At 36.3% G+C, this 15,057-nt stretch overlaps 1 protein-coding gene across 1 annotated transcript in view; it reads right to left on the bottom strand.

Moving 5' to 3' along the window:
• Positions 1-15,057, bottom strand: part of GLCCI1 (glucocorticoid induced 1) — a 110,768-nt gene that overhangs the window by 45,353 nt on the left and 50,358 nt on the right. The window contains exon 4 of the mRNA XM_039256830.1: positions 10,684-10,770. Within this exon, the coding sequence (XP_039112761.1) occupies positions 10,684-10,770 (87 nt within the window). The remainder of the gene's footprint in view (positions 1-10,683; positions 10,771-15,057) is intronic.

The following is a 15,057-nucleotide window of genomic DNA, read 5'->3' on the forward strand; positions in this document are numbered from 1 at the left end:
AATTCTCTCTTCTGTTATGTCAATTTAATACAGTTTTTTAATTTTTAATTCTCCACCTTTTATTATCTTCAGAATTTGCAACTCGTCCTTGATCATTCTGCCTATTCTTGTTTACTCCTTTTCTTATTGCAAGTTACCATTTCATTTGAAATTCTTAGACATTCTTATTTTTAAGTGCTTTTTTGAGAATGTATTCTCTTTCTTCAAATGTCAATGATCCTATTTAATATGTCTGCTGTCTCTTATGGCAACAGATTTCTTTACATGTCTTAAAATACCTGCTTGCAACCACACCTTCCATGGCAGTTTTATTCTTTGTGAGCTCTTTCCTGCCATGTTGTCTCATGCTTGCTCAGACTACCGTCCTGGAGTTGCATACATAGCTCCAGAGCAGGTCTTAAATTAGAAAGATTGGGGCTTTGGTTCCACATGGGTAGAGCTCTATTCCAGATGCCACATCTACACAGAACATATGGTTACTATTTCCATTTTTGCATAGCTGCCTCTTTGGCCCACAGGAAAACACCAACAGTGTCAGGTGGAGTTATTTCAGGTCTAGTTTTATGGCCTAGAAACAGGGTCCCATCTCCTCGGTTTATGCAGACAGCCCGGTTCCAATCTCCTACCATTTGCAAGACACATTTGGCATTCTTAAAATGTCTAGCAATCTATACTCTCTTAAATTTGGCTTAAACACCCACGTTTTAAGCTCAGGCCCATGTGACCCAGGTTTCTGAGAGCCAGACAGCATCAACATCCACTCATTACTAAGAGTTTCCTGTCTATTCATATTCTGCAGGGGTTTTCTTCATCTTAAATATAACTAGAATATAGTTACTTATTTCTCTGAAACTTTTTCACATCCATTCTCATAAATCTGAAGCAAAGAGGATGCAGATTATACAGGTGCTTTCTCTGACATATACAGGTGCTTTCTCTGACATTTTAATCTGAAATCCTGTTGCAAACTGTGTGAGAGGGAGAGTGTGAAGTGACTCAGGATGAAAGGATGTGTGCTACATTTGACTTTGATCCTATTTCAAGAAAGCGGGTCAAAAGCTTATTTTTTAAAAACATAATTTTAGTAGTATGTAACTATAAAAATACTACTTTCAATAATAGTTTTGGCTTTTCAAAATTTTCTTGAGTTCCAATTCTGTCATATATTATAACTATTCTTATTTTCACTTTTTGTCTTTACCAATGTATTCTTATCATTTGCTAGCCTCAGTTATATACCATATAGCACTTAATATCTTCCTGATATACCATGGAAAACCCACCAGTCTTTTGTATCTATTCCTTTTTTTCCCCCCTCCATCTCTACTGAGGTACAATTTGCATTCTCTTCATTCACCGTAGGGGAAAAATTCAGTAAGTTTCAATCATTATGTAGAGTTGTACAAAAACAATCATGATGCAGTTTTATAACTTTTTCATCACCCCCCAATTTTGTCTTGAGTCTCTTTGTAGTCAATCACCACTCCTCCAGCCCCACTCCCAGACACATGCAATCACAAACGGACTTTCTCCTCCTTCTTTAAATTTCCCTTTTCTGGCATTTCAATAATAAATGAAACCATAAAATATATAGTCTTAGTCATCTTGCTTCTTTCACTTATCAGGCACTGGGAAGCCACAATCTGTAGGCCAAACCTAGCCTGCTATGTATTTTTGTAAACAACATTTACTGGAACATAACCAAGCTCATTCCATATTGTCCATGGCTGCTTGTACACTACAACAGCAGAGGCAATTAGTTGGAACAGAGATTATATGGCCCACAAACCCCAAAGTATTTACCATGTGGTCTTTAAAAAAAATCCACTGGCGTGACCTAGTAAAATATTTTTGAGGTTCACTCACATTGTACCATGTATCAATAGTCAGTACATTGTTCCTTTTTTCTTGCTGAATAGTATATCACTGCATGAAAAACCCCATTTTGTCTATCCACTTACCAACTGATGGATATGTGGACATTTTCCAGCTTTTAGTTATTATGAGTAACTCTGCTATAAACATTTTGTGTGTAAGTCTCAATCTAGACATGTGTTCTCACTTTTCTTATATAGATTCCTAGGAGCTGAATTGCTGGTTTATATGCTAAGTTTCTGATTAACTTTAAAAGAAACTGACAAACTGTTTTCCAAAGTGACTGTACCATTTTATGTTCCTAAGAACATTTGAAGGTTCCAGATTCTCTTTATCCTTGCCAACACTTGATATTGTTTGTCTTTTAAATTATAATCATTATATTGGGGCACCCGGGTGGCTCAGTCAGTTGAGTGTCCGACTTCGGCTTAGGTCATGATCTAACGGTTCATGGGTTCAAGCCCTGCACCGGGCTCTGTGCTGACAGCTAGCTCAGAGCCTGGAGCCTGCTTCCGATTCTGTGTCTCCCTCTCTCTCTGACCCTCCCCTGCTCATGCTCTCTCTCTCTCTCTCTCTCTCTCTCTCAAAAAAATAAATAAAACATTAAAAAAATTTTAATTATAATCATTATAGGGTGCCTGGGTGGCTCAGTTGGTTAAGTGTCTGACTCCTGGTTTCAGCTTAGGTCATGATCTCACAGTTCTAGGAGTTCGAGCCCAGGGTCAGGCTGAGAGTGCGGAGCCTGCTTGGGATTCTCTCTCTCTCTGCCCCTCCTGCATGTGTGCGTTCTCTCTCTCGCTCTCTCAAAATAAATAAACTTAAAAAAAAAAGATTTTAAAAAGATTTCACATTATAATTATTGTATTGACTGTATGTGTATTTAATGGTTTAAATTTGCATTTGCCTAATGACTAATGATGCTGAACACATTTTCATGTGGTCATTTGTCATTCATGCATACATACATCTTTGGTGAAATACTTCTATTCAACTATCTTATCCATTGATAAGTTGGGTTGTCTTCCTAATATTGATTTGTAAGAGTTCTTTATACATTCTGGATATAAGCTTTGTCAGATATATGATTTGCTAATATTTCTTCCAGTCTGAAACTTGGCTTTTCATTCTTGGTGGTGTCTTTTGAAGTGTAAATATTCAATTTAATGAAATTCATAAAGGTTTATTTCTGGATTCACAATTTTATCCATTTATCTATGTGTCTTCCCTTTGTACTAACTTCATGAGTGTGAATGTATAAGAAGTACTGAAATTATGTAATGTAAATATTCCAAATTTTCTGTTTTCAAAAATATTTTGGCCATTCCAGGTCCTCTGCATTCCCACATATATCTTAGGATTAGCCTGTCAATTTCTACCAAAAATTTAAAAAACATGGAATTTTAATAGGGATTACATTGATTGAATTTGGGGAGAATTATCTTAAAAATGAGTCTTCCAATTCACTTACTGAACAAAGTAAGTCTACTTATTTAAATCTTTAATTTTATCCAGCAATGTTTTCTTGTTTTTAGTGTACAAATTTTACATTGCTTTTATTAAATTTATTCCTAAAGATTTTAATCTTTTTAATACAACTACAATAAACTGTTTTATTATTTTTTGGACTGTTCTTATCTACTATCTAGATATAGAACTGATTTCTAGATGTTGATGTTATATCTGCAACCTTCCTTGCTGAACATGTTTACTACTTGTAGTACTGTATCTGTATATTCCTAGGAGTTTCTAAATATAGTTTTACATTTTATCTGTGAATAAAGGCAGTTTAATCACTTCCTTTACAATCCAGATGTCTTTATTTTTCTTGCCTGACTGCACTACCTAGAACCTCTTTGGAATACTGAAAAGAAGTAGTGACAAGGTGACAGTGGATGACCCTGCTTTCCTCCCAGTCTTAGAAAACATTCTGGCTTTTACCACTAAAATAAATGATTATGAATATAACCGAGTGCCTGGTTTAGTTGGTAAAGCATGCAACTCTCAATCTCAGGGTTATGAGTTCAAGCCCCATGTTGGGTATGGAGACTGCTTTAAAATGAAAATACGTGGGGCGCCTGGGTGGCTTAGTTGGTTAAGCGTCCGACTTTCGCTTAGGTCATGATCTCGCGGTTCGTGGGTTTGAGCCCCGCGTCGGGCTCTGTGCTGACCGCCAGCTCAGAGCCTGGAGCCTATTCGGAGTCTGTATCTCCCTCTCTCTCTGACCCTCCCCTGCTCACGCTGTCTCTCTCTCTCTTAGAAATAAATAAAAACATTAAAAAAAATTAAAAAAAAAAATTAAAAAATACGTGAATATGATGCGATCTGTAGGGTTTTTTTTTTTTAAATAAATGCCCTTTATCAGGTAGAGAAAATTATGTTTTTTCCCTTGTTTGTTGAGGTTTTCTTTTTTTTTTTGTGAATGCGTCTTGAGAGTTTGTTAAATACTTTCTCTAACTCTACTGAGATGATAAGGTTCTGTTCTTTATTTTATTAGTATAATGTATTACATTAATGAATTTTGGATCCTAAACTGCCTTGGCATTTGTGGGACAAATCCCATTTGCTCATGGTATGTAATCTGCCTCATATGTGGCTGAATGTGATTTGCTAATATTTTTTTTTTAACTTTTTTATGTCTTTGAGAGACAGAGATGAAAGCAAGTGGGGGAGGGTCAAAGAGAGAGGGAGACAGAATCTGAAGCAGGCTCCAGGCTGTCAGCACAGAACCTGACGCGGGGCTCGAACCCACAGACTATAGGATCATGACCTGAGCCAAGTCGGACACTTAACCAACTGAGCCACCCAGGCGCCCCTGATTTGCTAGTATTTTAAGGATTTTTGCATCTATGTTCAAGAGAGATATTGATCTGCCATTTTATTTTCTTGAGATGTCTTTGGCCTGGTTTTGAAATCAGTTAAACTGGCCTGACAAAATAAACTGGGAGGTATTCCTTTCTCTATTTTCTGAAAGAGTTTGTGAAGAGTATTATTTCTTCAAATATTTGACAGAATTCATCAAATCTGATCTTGGGATTTTCTTTGTGGGAAGATTTTTAATTCCTCATTCCATTTCTTTACTTTTTAGAAATCTATGCATATTTTCTAGTCTTAAATCAGGTTTTGCAATTTGTCTTTCTAGTAACTTGTGTCTAAGAATTCATCCTTTTTTAGTTTCTACACTGATGACATAAAATTGATCATAATATTCTTTTATAATACTTTCAAGTTGTGTGAAGTTGGTAGTAATTTCACCTCTTTCACTGCTAACTTCAGTAATCAGTGTCTTCTTTTTCTGGTCTGTCTAGCTAAAAGTTTGTCTACTTTGTTCTTCTTTTCAAAGGATCAACTTTTCAAAGAATCAACTTCTAGTTTCACTAATTTTTCTCTAATATTTTTCTGTTCTGTTGGTTTCCGTTATATTAACTCCTTCCTCTGCTTGCTTTTGGTCTGGGTTGATCTTTTTCTTCTAGTTTCTTAAGCTTAGAAGCTTAGGATTGATTTAAGAATTTTCTTTTTCTTATATATGCATTTAAAGGTATAAATTTTCCCTGAAGCACTGCTTTATCTGCACACATAAGTTCTAAGGTGTCCTTTTGTTTTCATTCATTAAATATTTTTAAAAATTTCCCTTCTGTTCTTAACTGGCAAATATTTGGGGCTTTTGAAGATTTCTGTTATATAATTTCATCTTTTGCATTCTATCAGACTTGTTTTATGGTCAAGCATACTGTCTAACCTAAAGAATGTTTCACATATGTTTGAAAAGAATACAATCACTGGGTGGAATTCTCTATAGAGAAGTTAGGTCAAGTTGACTGATAATGTCACAGTCTTCTATCCTTTTATTTTGTGTCTAGTTAGTTATTCTATCAAGTATTAGGAATGTGGCGTTGGAGTCTCCAATTATTATTGTAGACACTTTATTTCTCCTTTCACAGTTTTACTTCAGGCATTTGTAAACCACTGTTAGATGTATACACAATTTATGATTATTATATCTTCCTAATGTATTGACTTTTTTACCATTATGAAATATCTTTATCTGTCTTGAATAATACTTCTTGTCTTAAAGTCTGTGTCAGATAAGCTTTCTTATCATAAGACATGCTTCCTACAGATAGCATATAGCTGAGTATTGTGTTTTTATCCAGTTTGACAATCTCTGTCTTTTGAGGAGAATGTTCAGTCCACTCATATTTAATCTAATTATATGGCTGGATTTACTTTTCCCATTTTGTTAATTATTTTCTATTTGTGTCACACCTTTTTTTTTATTCCTCTGTTCCTCCCTTTCTTTTGTGATAAATACTTTTAGTGTACCATTTTAATTCCTCTATTTTCTATTTTTTCAGAGTTATTTTCTTAACAACTGTTCTAGGGATTATAATGTGCATATTAATTTATCACACATCAAAAAAATAATTCCAGTGAAACAAACTATACTCCAGCACATGTCCATTTTTCCACCCTTCTTTTGTACTTTGCCATATGTATATTTCACATATATATGTCGTAAACACAAGCCAGGTGACAAGGACTTAAGGAAAATAGACAGTGGGAACAAAAGAAATCAGGCAGCAGGGTCTAGGGAAACCAGGCGATAGAGCCCAAAAGAACACAGGCTGTGGGGACTATAGTTTGCTAGGCGGCAGGGACAAATAAAGCCAGGGAAGAGGCCCACAGGATGTGGAAAAAGAAAGATACCAAGAGCTCATCCCCTCTGTGTAGATGTCACCCCCACACCCTGGACCTCTCCTCTAGGTAGCTCCCTCCCCGACCCAGTGATGGTCTCCTCCCCCAGGCCAATACTGAGACCCAGCCAGAGCCCCCTCCTGTCTCAGAAGCCCGGGCCAGTTACAGCCAATGGGCCCCAGCCCCATCCCTGGAACGTCAAGAAGTCCCAGTCCCTCCCAACTGCTGCAGAGGCAGTGGGGCTAGAGGGTAGGTAGAGAAAGAGAAGAGAGACAGCTTGGCAGGGGAAGCACACCTAGCAGCCACGGGGGTGGGGGTGGGGAGCCAAGAAAGGAGTCAGAAGCTCCAGCCTGGGATGGCAGGCAGGCTCGCAGCATCTCCCTGGTAGCAGCAGGGGTGACAAATTCTCCAGCCCTGGGCCGCATGGCCACTAACCTGGGTGCCCATGCGGGCACTCCCCCAACCCCACTAGTGCCTCTGGTGCTCTGTAGGTGTGCCCAGCATGCCTTATGATAAGAAAGCTTATCTGACGCAGTAGACTTATTGCTTTATTATGATTTTATGTGTTTAAATGTAGAAAAGTGAGAAAAATGTATCTACAGATTCTTTTATATTTACTCAAACATTAACATACTAAACACTCTTGAGTTCTTGCACAGATATGAATTAACATTTGGAGTCATTTCTTTTCAGCCTGAAAAATTTCCTTTAGTACTTCTCACAAGACCATTTAGTAGCAGGAAATTCTCTCCATTTTTGTTTATCTGAGAATAATCCACCTTTATTGTAGAAGACTAGTTTTTCTGGATACAGAATACTTGGTTGACATTTTTTTTCTTTCAACATTTTGAATATGTCAGGCTTTATGGTCCCTACTTTCAGATGGAAAAGTCAGCCGTTAAAGGTATTATTAGCTCCCTATGTGTAATAAGTGTTTTTTTTTTTTTCATCCAGCTTTCAAGATTTTCTTTTTTCCTCTGGCTTTCAACATGTATCTGTGTGGGTTCTCTTTATGTTTTCCAACCTGGGGTTTATGGAGCTTCTTGAATCTATAGATTGCTTTTCGTTAAATCTGGAGAGTTTTCTACCAGTCTTTCTTCATATATTTTTTAAGTCCTCTCTCTTTTCTCTTTTGGGCCCTCCATTACGTGTAGGTGTATCTACTTAATGTTTTCTCATAAGCCTTTGAGGCTCTATGGACTTTTCTTCAATCTTTCTCTGTTCTCCAGGGTATATATATTCTATTAATATATTCAAATTCACTTTTTTTTTTTTGCCATCTAAAATCTGCTACTGATCCTATCTAGTGAACTTTTAGTCACTATACTTTTTAACCCTAGAGTTTTTGTTTGTTTCTCTTTTATAATAATTATCTCTTTAATAAATTCTTTGTTCATTGAGTCACTGTCCCCCTACTTCCCCTTTAATACTTCAAACATGGTTTTCTTTGGTTTTTTGAACATACTTATAATCATTGCTTTTATGTTTTTCTCTGCTAAATCCAACATATGGAGACACTTAGATACAATTTCTAGTGATTTTCTTACGTATGAGTCATACTTTGTTTCTATGCAGATCTCTAAATTTTTGCTGAATATTGTACATTTTAAATAATACACTGTAGCAACTCTAGACTCTGATTTTCCTTGAGGGTAGCTGTTGTCTTATCTGTTGGTGTTTTAGCATGTTGATGAACTAAAAGTCTGCTTCCTCTTCATTGTGTGTCCATTGAGGTCTCTACTTTATTCCCTCCAACCCCATTTTTCTTTTTAAGGCTGGCTTTTTAAAACTTTTTCAAGCTGGTCTCCAGTATTCACCTTGGTGTTTGGCTAAAAACTAATTAGAGATTTTATTTAATTATCTCAATCTAGTAAGGCTTCTACTCCAAGGATGGGATTTGTGTGTGGAATGAGGAGGGCCTTCAAAGTCTGAGCTTTTCACAAGATGGCCCCAGATTTGACCACTAGGCCTATTTGACTCTCTCCACATATTCCTAAGTTCCACTGACCAATGATGCACAGGTAGCTTAGGCCCACTTCATATTCTGCTGTGCGTATCTACAGACTCCAGTCAACCTGGGATATGTGAAATTATCAATCCCCATGACTATCTTATCTCCTAGAACTCTCTATAAAACCCTGCTATTTCATGAGTGTTTAACCTGCCACAAATTGGACCATAGCCTTAGACTAGCAAGGCCACTGGTCCTCCCTGTTTGTTTACAACGAAGGTTACTATTTTAGTCTACAACCCTGTGAGAGAGTGCCCCTTCTCCAGCTGGGGCTACAAAACTTTCAATCTTCAAGGCTTGCCCCATCCTGGTTGAAACGCCATACCAACAAAGCCAGGCATGAGGGAGAGAGGATAAGGAGTAGCACAGATAACACCACAAATTTGTGTTGTTCTTACCCTGAGTTCAGTGATTTTCATGAATAGTTTCTCAACTTGTTTAGTTGATTTCCACAGCACTGATTTAGTTGTTTTGACAGCTTTGTCCAGCTTTATGTCTATTTTGTAGGGGAGAGCAATCTCTCACTCAGTCACCTCAGATATTCCTTTTTTAATAGTATATATATCTCATGTGTTGCTGTAGTCCCAAATTTAACTATACCAAATGTGGGCTATAATTTTGAAAATTTTTTTATTGTTTATCAACCTTTGAGAGCGAGAGAGACAGAGAGCAAGCAGGGGAGGGAGGAGAGGGAAACACAGAATCCTAAGTAGGCTCCAGACTCTGAGTGGTCAGCACAGAGCCCAACGCGGAGCTCAAACTCATGAACCCTGAGATCATGACCTGAACCAAAGTCGGATGCTTAACCAACCAAGCCACCCAGGTGTCCCTTGGCTCTAATTTTTAGATTGTATTTATTTCTGAGATAAAACTGCAAGTTCACTTTTTTGTTATTCACATTCTATGCACAAATATGTAGCTATTGTGGACTACACATGTTAGACTCAGCTTTCCTTCTTTTTTGTTCCTGCTGGGAAAAACTCACTTTGTGCACATGTACTTGTGTACAGGGTATATAGAAAAGTTAAGAATTTCTCTACAGCATGTAATACAGAAGCTACTAAAAATGTAATATAATCCCAGGCAAAATCATCCTAACAAACTAAATCTATTTCATCTAGACACCACAGCATATGACAGATACTGATAACCCACAATAGATGAAAATAACATTAAGAAGTATGGAAACTACGACACATGAAAAATATTTGAGAGAAATGTCAATATTTACCCTCAAAAAAATACCATGTTGCTAGCCTTTCAAATATTTAAAGTAGACTTACTCAGTATTGATACAGCAGGCAGAGTCAAACTTAGGAGTATACTTTTGAGTTCAATATACAAAATAAACGATTCAACAACTTAATCTAAAACAAATGAACTCATTTCACCCTTTACAAAATGATGACCTTCTCTCAGAGAATGATCATAACAGACTAGAGGGCCACATATTTGTTTATTTAGAAGATGAACTAGATGACCTTTCAACTCTAAGTTTCTGTAATTTTATAAAAAGAATTTAGATGGATGAAGATAACACTGTCATGAAAAATAATCCAAAATATACATAAAGATGATCATAATTTATGTTTTGATAATAAAGGAATGAGTTATAAAAACTGTTCCTAAAAGACATGGATTCCACTGCACTATTGGTTCTCAAAGGGCAACAATATGTTGGATATTACAAAAAAGCTATTAGAAGCAGAAAACACTATCCTACCACTGTAAAAAGCAATGACCTAAATTCTGGTTGCTATGACTTCTTAAAATCAAGAAAGCTGAAGTTGGGGGGGGGGGAAAAGAAGGCTGAAGTGGGAACAGAAGATAACTAGAAGGAACAAGATATAGAGATTGTTACATAAAACCAGACCTTACTCTGAAAAGGCACAAGCTGAAGTAGGTGCATAACAAATATTTATAAAGGACAGGAAGGGCACAGATAAGGTAAACTCAGACTTGTTCACCCAAACGTAGAAGGTAACCCTTAAAACTCTGAAAGAGGTAACTTAGGACAAATAACTGAAACATCATTATATTCAGGAAACATAAGATAGTTTGCTAGGATCAAAACAGGTTACAGACTGAAAATGGAAGTAACTTACCTCTTTTAGTTGATCAGCACTCCCCCATGATGCAGAACGCTGATGTGACCTCTTTTCAGCTCCCTCTTCTGCCCAACAGCTAGGTGTCTTTAATAAAAAAAATAATAATAATAAAAATAATAAAATAAGGAATTTTAGCTCTACTTAATCTCACAGCAACTCAAACATACTTCAAACTCTTAGCACAAACCAGTTAAGGGGTTATACTAAATACTAAAATCCCTTAAGTGCTAAGATTTTTCATGACCCATAAAATGTTTAAAACATTCCGTCATGTTCTGCATTAGATATGATCAATCTATGATATCTCTGAGTAATGTTATTCAAAACATTTTTTTACATCAACATTAATAACTTAAAGTTATCAAATCAAAGAGAACTGTGAAGATATGCATCTTTGAGCTTTTAAAGAGAATAGCCAAACTAAATATAAAATGGCATTTCTTCTAAGAAAAATAGATGGAAATGAGATTAATAGAATGTGCTCAGAAGCAGTGGGATTACAGATAACCTGCAAGTCAAATATCTCGCTAGCTAAAGGGCGAATTGTACTATTCTTCCTACACTCAAGAGAGTATTAGCAACAGTCTTTTTTGAAAAACATCAAGCATCTTTAAATAAAAATATAAAATTATAAAAATGAAAAAGAAAAACATTAAGCTAAATAAACTTACTATAATCTGAAGCAATGCATTTAAGAAAACCTTGAGCTACATGTCAGAAAAGACTTTTTACCTAAAACCTCATTTTCAGTAATGTAACCAGTAACACACACTAGACTCAAATGTAACACAAAACACTAAATCCCAAATAGCGAGACCATTTAGTAGCTGTATTAAAAAGTCAAAATATTAAAATATCATCCTTCAGATATGAGAAGACTCGTAGGGTAGTGCAAATTAGGGAAAGTAGAAACCACTACAGATAAACAAAGGACAATGATTAGCACAATACATATAGATTTAAAAATTCTTTTTTACCACAGACAGAAAAAAATCATTCCTTATGTTGAGGTTGATGCTATATAACTTTTTTTTTTTTTTTTCTGAGAGAGAGAGACAGTGTGAGCAGGGGAGGGTCAGAGAGAGAGGGAGATACAGAATCTGAAATAGGCTCCAGGCTCTGAGCACAGAGCCTGACGCGGGGCTTGAAACCACGAACCGTGAGATCATGATCTGAAACGAAGTCGGACGCTCAACTACCTGAGCCACCCAGGCGCCCCAATGCTATATAACTTCTTATGAAAAAGCCATCAATTCTACTCTATACAATTCAAAATGCTTGAAACAACTTTTTAAGTAATTGCCTCTTAAAAGTAATTATACTCCAAAATGAAACGAACAATTAAAAAGTAGTTGAATAAAAATACAAATAAGCTGCTTAACCAGTTCAAGTACCAAAGTAAAGCTGTTTAGTGATAATTGAGTAAAACAGTTTACTTTAGTCAAAACTTTTATTTTGAGAATTTATATGCTTAATACTTTTAATTTTCTACCAAGCGTAAGCATTACTCTTGTCGAAAATCAAATGATTTAGGATCACAATGTTTAAAACTCAAAAGTACTTCACAGAAAAGGAGTCAAATTTCTGGTATGTTCCACAATTATTTAACAATTACATTTCTAACAGGAATTATATTCACTGGGTCAACTCCAATTTTTCAAAGGACATTTACATAAACTATATAGATATTGTCAACTTAGAGTTAAATCAAGAGCCAGAAAACTTTTACAATTGCCTTAATACTACTGCCAGGCACACCACTGGCAACTGGAACTATACAGGAGGTCTCTTTACTCCCAAAAGATCTTCTTTCTTCATATGATCATTCTTTTCTTAAAACTGAACGTGAAAGCTTATATGATTATTTCAGAATGTACTGTTATATAAAAGAAATAAAAACTAACTACAAAGGAATATTTCTGTTCCTGAAATCCAGCTAGCAGAATATGTAGGTTTTTAAGAGTGCAAAACTATTAGAAGAGTACTCTGACATGTGGCTGCAGAATTATATGCATATAAATTGTTTAAGTATACTCATCATAGTATCTTTTCCAAAAAATACTCCCCAGAAAGTAATTTCACTTTAATCACATCAATTTTAAATAGTAGAAAACGTTCAAGTTTATACATATCGTCTCTGGACTACATTGTCCAATATGACAGCTACTACTAGCCACATGCAGCAACTTAAATTTAAGTTAATAAAAATGAAATAAAACTAAAAATTCAGTTCCTTAGTCACACCAGCACATGCTCAATAACCACACATGGCTAGTAGCTACTGGCTGCTATACAAGACAGCACAGATGTGGAACATTTTCACTGCTACAGAAGTTCCACTGAGATCAGTGTTTTACACATTTAATCACAGATTTTTAACAAGTTACTTTAGTCAAAGCAAAACCAAAAGATGGCTACTTGGTTTATTAAATCTATTTAAAGTTCATGCTTCTGAGGTTACAAAAGATGATCTAATTTATTAATTCTGACTATTTGAGAAATGCTTTACCATTTAAATTTGGTAAACAAAAATACAAAGCAGCAAAAGTTCTTTCCTTTCATATCAGCAAGAAATTCCTTCCAGCTAGATTGTCCATTAATCTAGAGTAGAATTTTATGAACTGTGCTACTTATAACATTGCTATTGGATGCTGGAAAGAATATAGATAAAACAGTTCTATGGCCAATTTGGGAAATACTGTGTTTCATACTTCCCCATACCCCCTGTACAATACAATTAGCATTTCAAAAACCCAAATACACACGCTTTTTTAAAACCTGCTTTACTTTTTTCTTTTACTTATACGACCCCAGAACACTTATTTTACAAGTAGATATTTATTAACATCTTCCACAGACAACTTGGAAAGCAATATAACCCTCAATAATTCGGACTGTATATAACTGCTTTCTCTTCAGCCAGCACACTTTAGGGGATTCTTCCTTTCTGGTTGCCTCCACTTACACTACCAAGGTAGATAGAGAAAGTAAACCTTTTGTATACTTGAACAATGCAGAACCAAAGCCTATCTCTAAGACTGCTGTCAAAAAGGTAGTTGGCTAAAAGAATTTCCCTCGGTGTGGTAAGGATGCCAAGGCCATTTTCATTTATTATTTTCACCTCTCAGAATTATCCCAAGTCCAGCCCATGAAGCCTCCTCTTCAACCCTCAGGTCCATCCACCAACCTCCTGGGTTCTCATGTAAGGACTCTTCTTCTTTGAGTGAAATACACAGATAACAGTTCCATAGCATGGGACTGCACACTCGTTAAGACAAATTTTTAAGAGCATTTTTCGGTTCACAGCAAAACAGAGAAAGTTTCAGAGGTTTCCCATATACCCCTCATCCCCCTCACATGCACAGCCATCCCCCACCGGAACGGTACACTGTTACAACTGATTAACCTATATTGATCCATCATTATCACCCAGAGTCCACAGTTTACATTAGAGTTCACTCTTGGTAGTGTACATTCTATGGATGTGGATGAATATACATGTGACATGTATGCCACCATTACAGTATCATACTGGGTATCTTCACTGGCCTAAAAATCCTCTGTGCTCTCCCTTTTCATTCCTCCCCTTACCCCCTAACCTCTGGTAACCACGGATCTTTTTACTTTCTCCTTTTTGGCCTCTTCCAGAATGTCATATATTTGGAATCATATGGTAAGGTCACTCTTCAGAAAGAGTGGCTTCTTTCACTCCATAATGCATCCATGTCTTTTCACAGCTTTATGGCCCATTTCTTCTTAGTGCTCTGTAATATAGTTGTCTGGATGCACCACACTTGACTCAACCATTCACCTACTAAAGGACATCGTGGTTCCTTCCAAGTTTTGGCAATTATGAATGAAGCTGCAAAGATGTTTATCTGTGTCCAGGTTTTTGTATAGACAGAAGTATGCAACTCCTTTGGGTAAATACCAAGGAGCACAAATGCTGGATGGTGTGAAAAGGCTACATTCAGTTTTGTAAGAAACCTGCCAAACCATCTTGCAAAGCAGCTGTAGTGTATCACATTCCCACCACCCATGAATGGAAGTTCCTATTGCTCTGCAACCTGGCAAGCATTTGGTATTGTCAATGTCCTGGGTTTTGGTCATTCTAATAGGTGTGATTTAATTTCCCTTCCTCTGTTGACAAATGATGCGGAGCATCTTTTCATATGCTTGTTTGCCATCTTTCTTGGTGTGGTATCTGTTAAGGTCTCTGGCCCATTTTTTAGTCAAGTTGTTGTTGTTCTTTGTATACTCTGGGTAATGGTCCCTTATCAGATGTGATACTGGAGACTTTTATTATAGGCTTTATTCACAAACTAACAAGGGCAAATGTGCTTTCTTCCTTTATCAACTTCAGAACAGATT

Source organism: Hyaena hyaena, unplaced genomic scaffold, assembly GCF_003009895.1.
Source record: "Hyaena hyaena isolate Hyena2069 unplaced genomic scaffold, ASM300989v1 scaffold_590, whole genome shotgun sequence".
NCBI classification, from domain to species: Eukaryota; Metazoa; Chordata; class Mammalia; order Carnivora; family Hyaenidae; genus Hyaena; species Hyaena hyaena.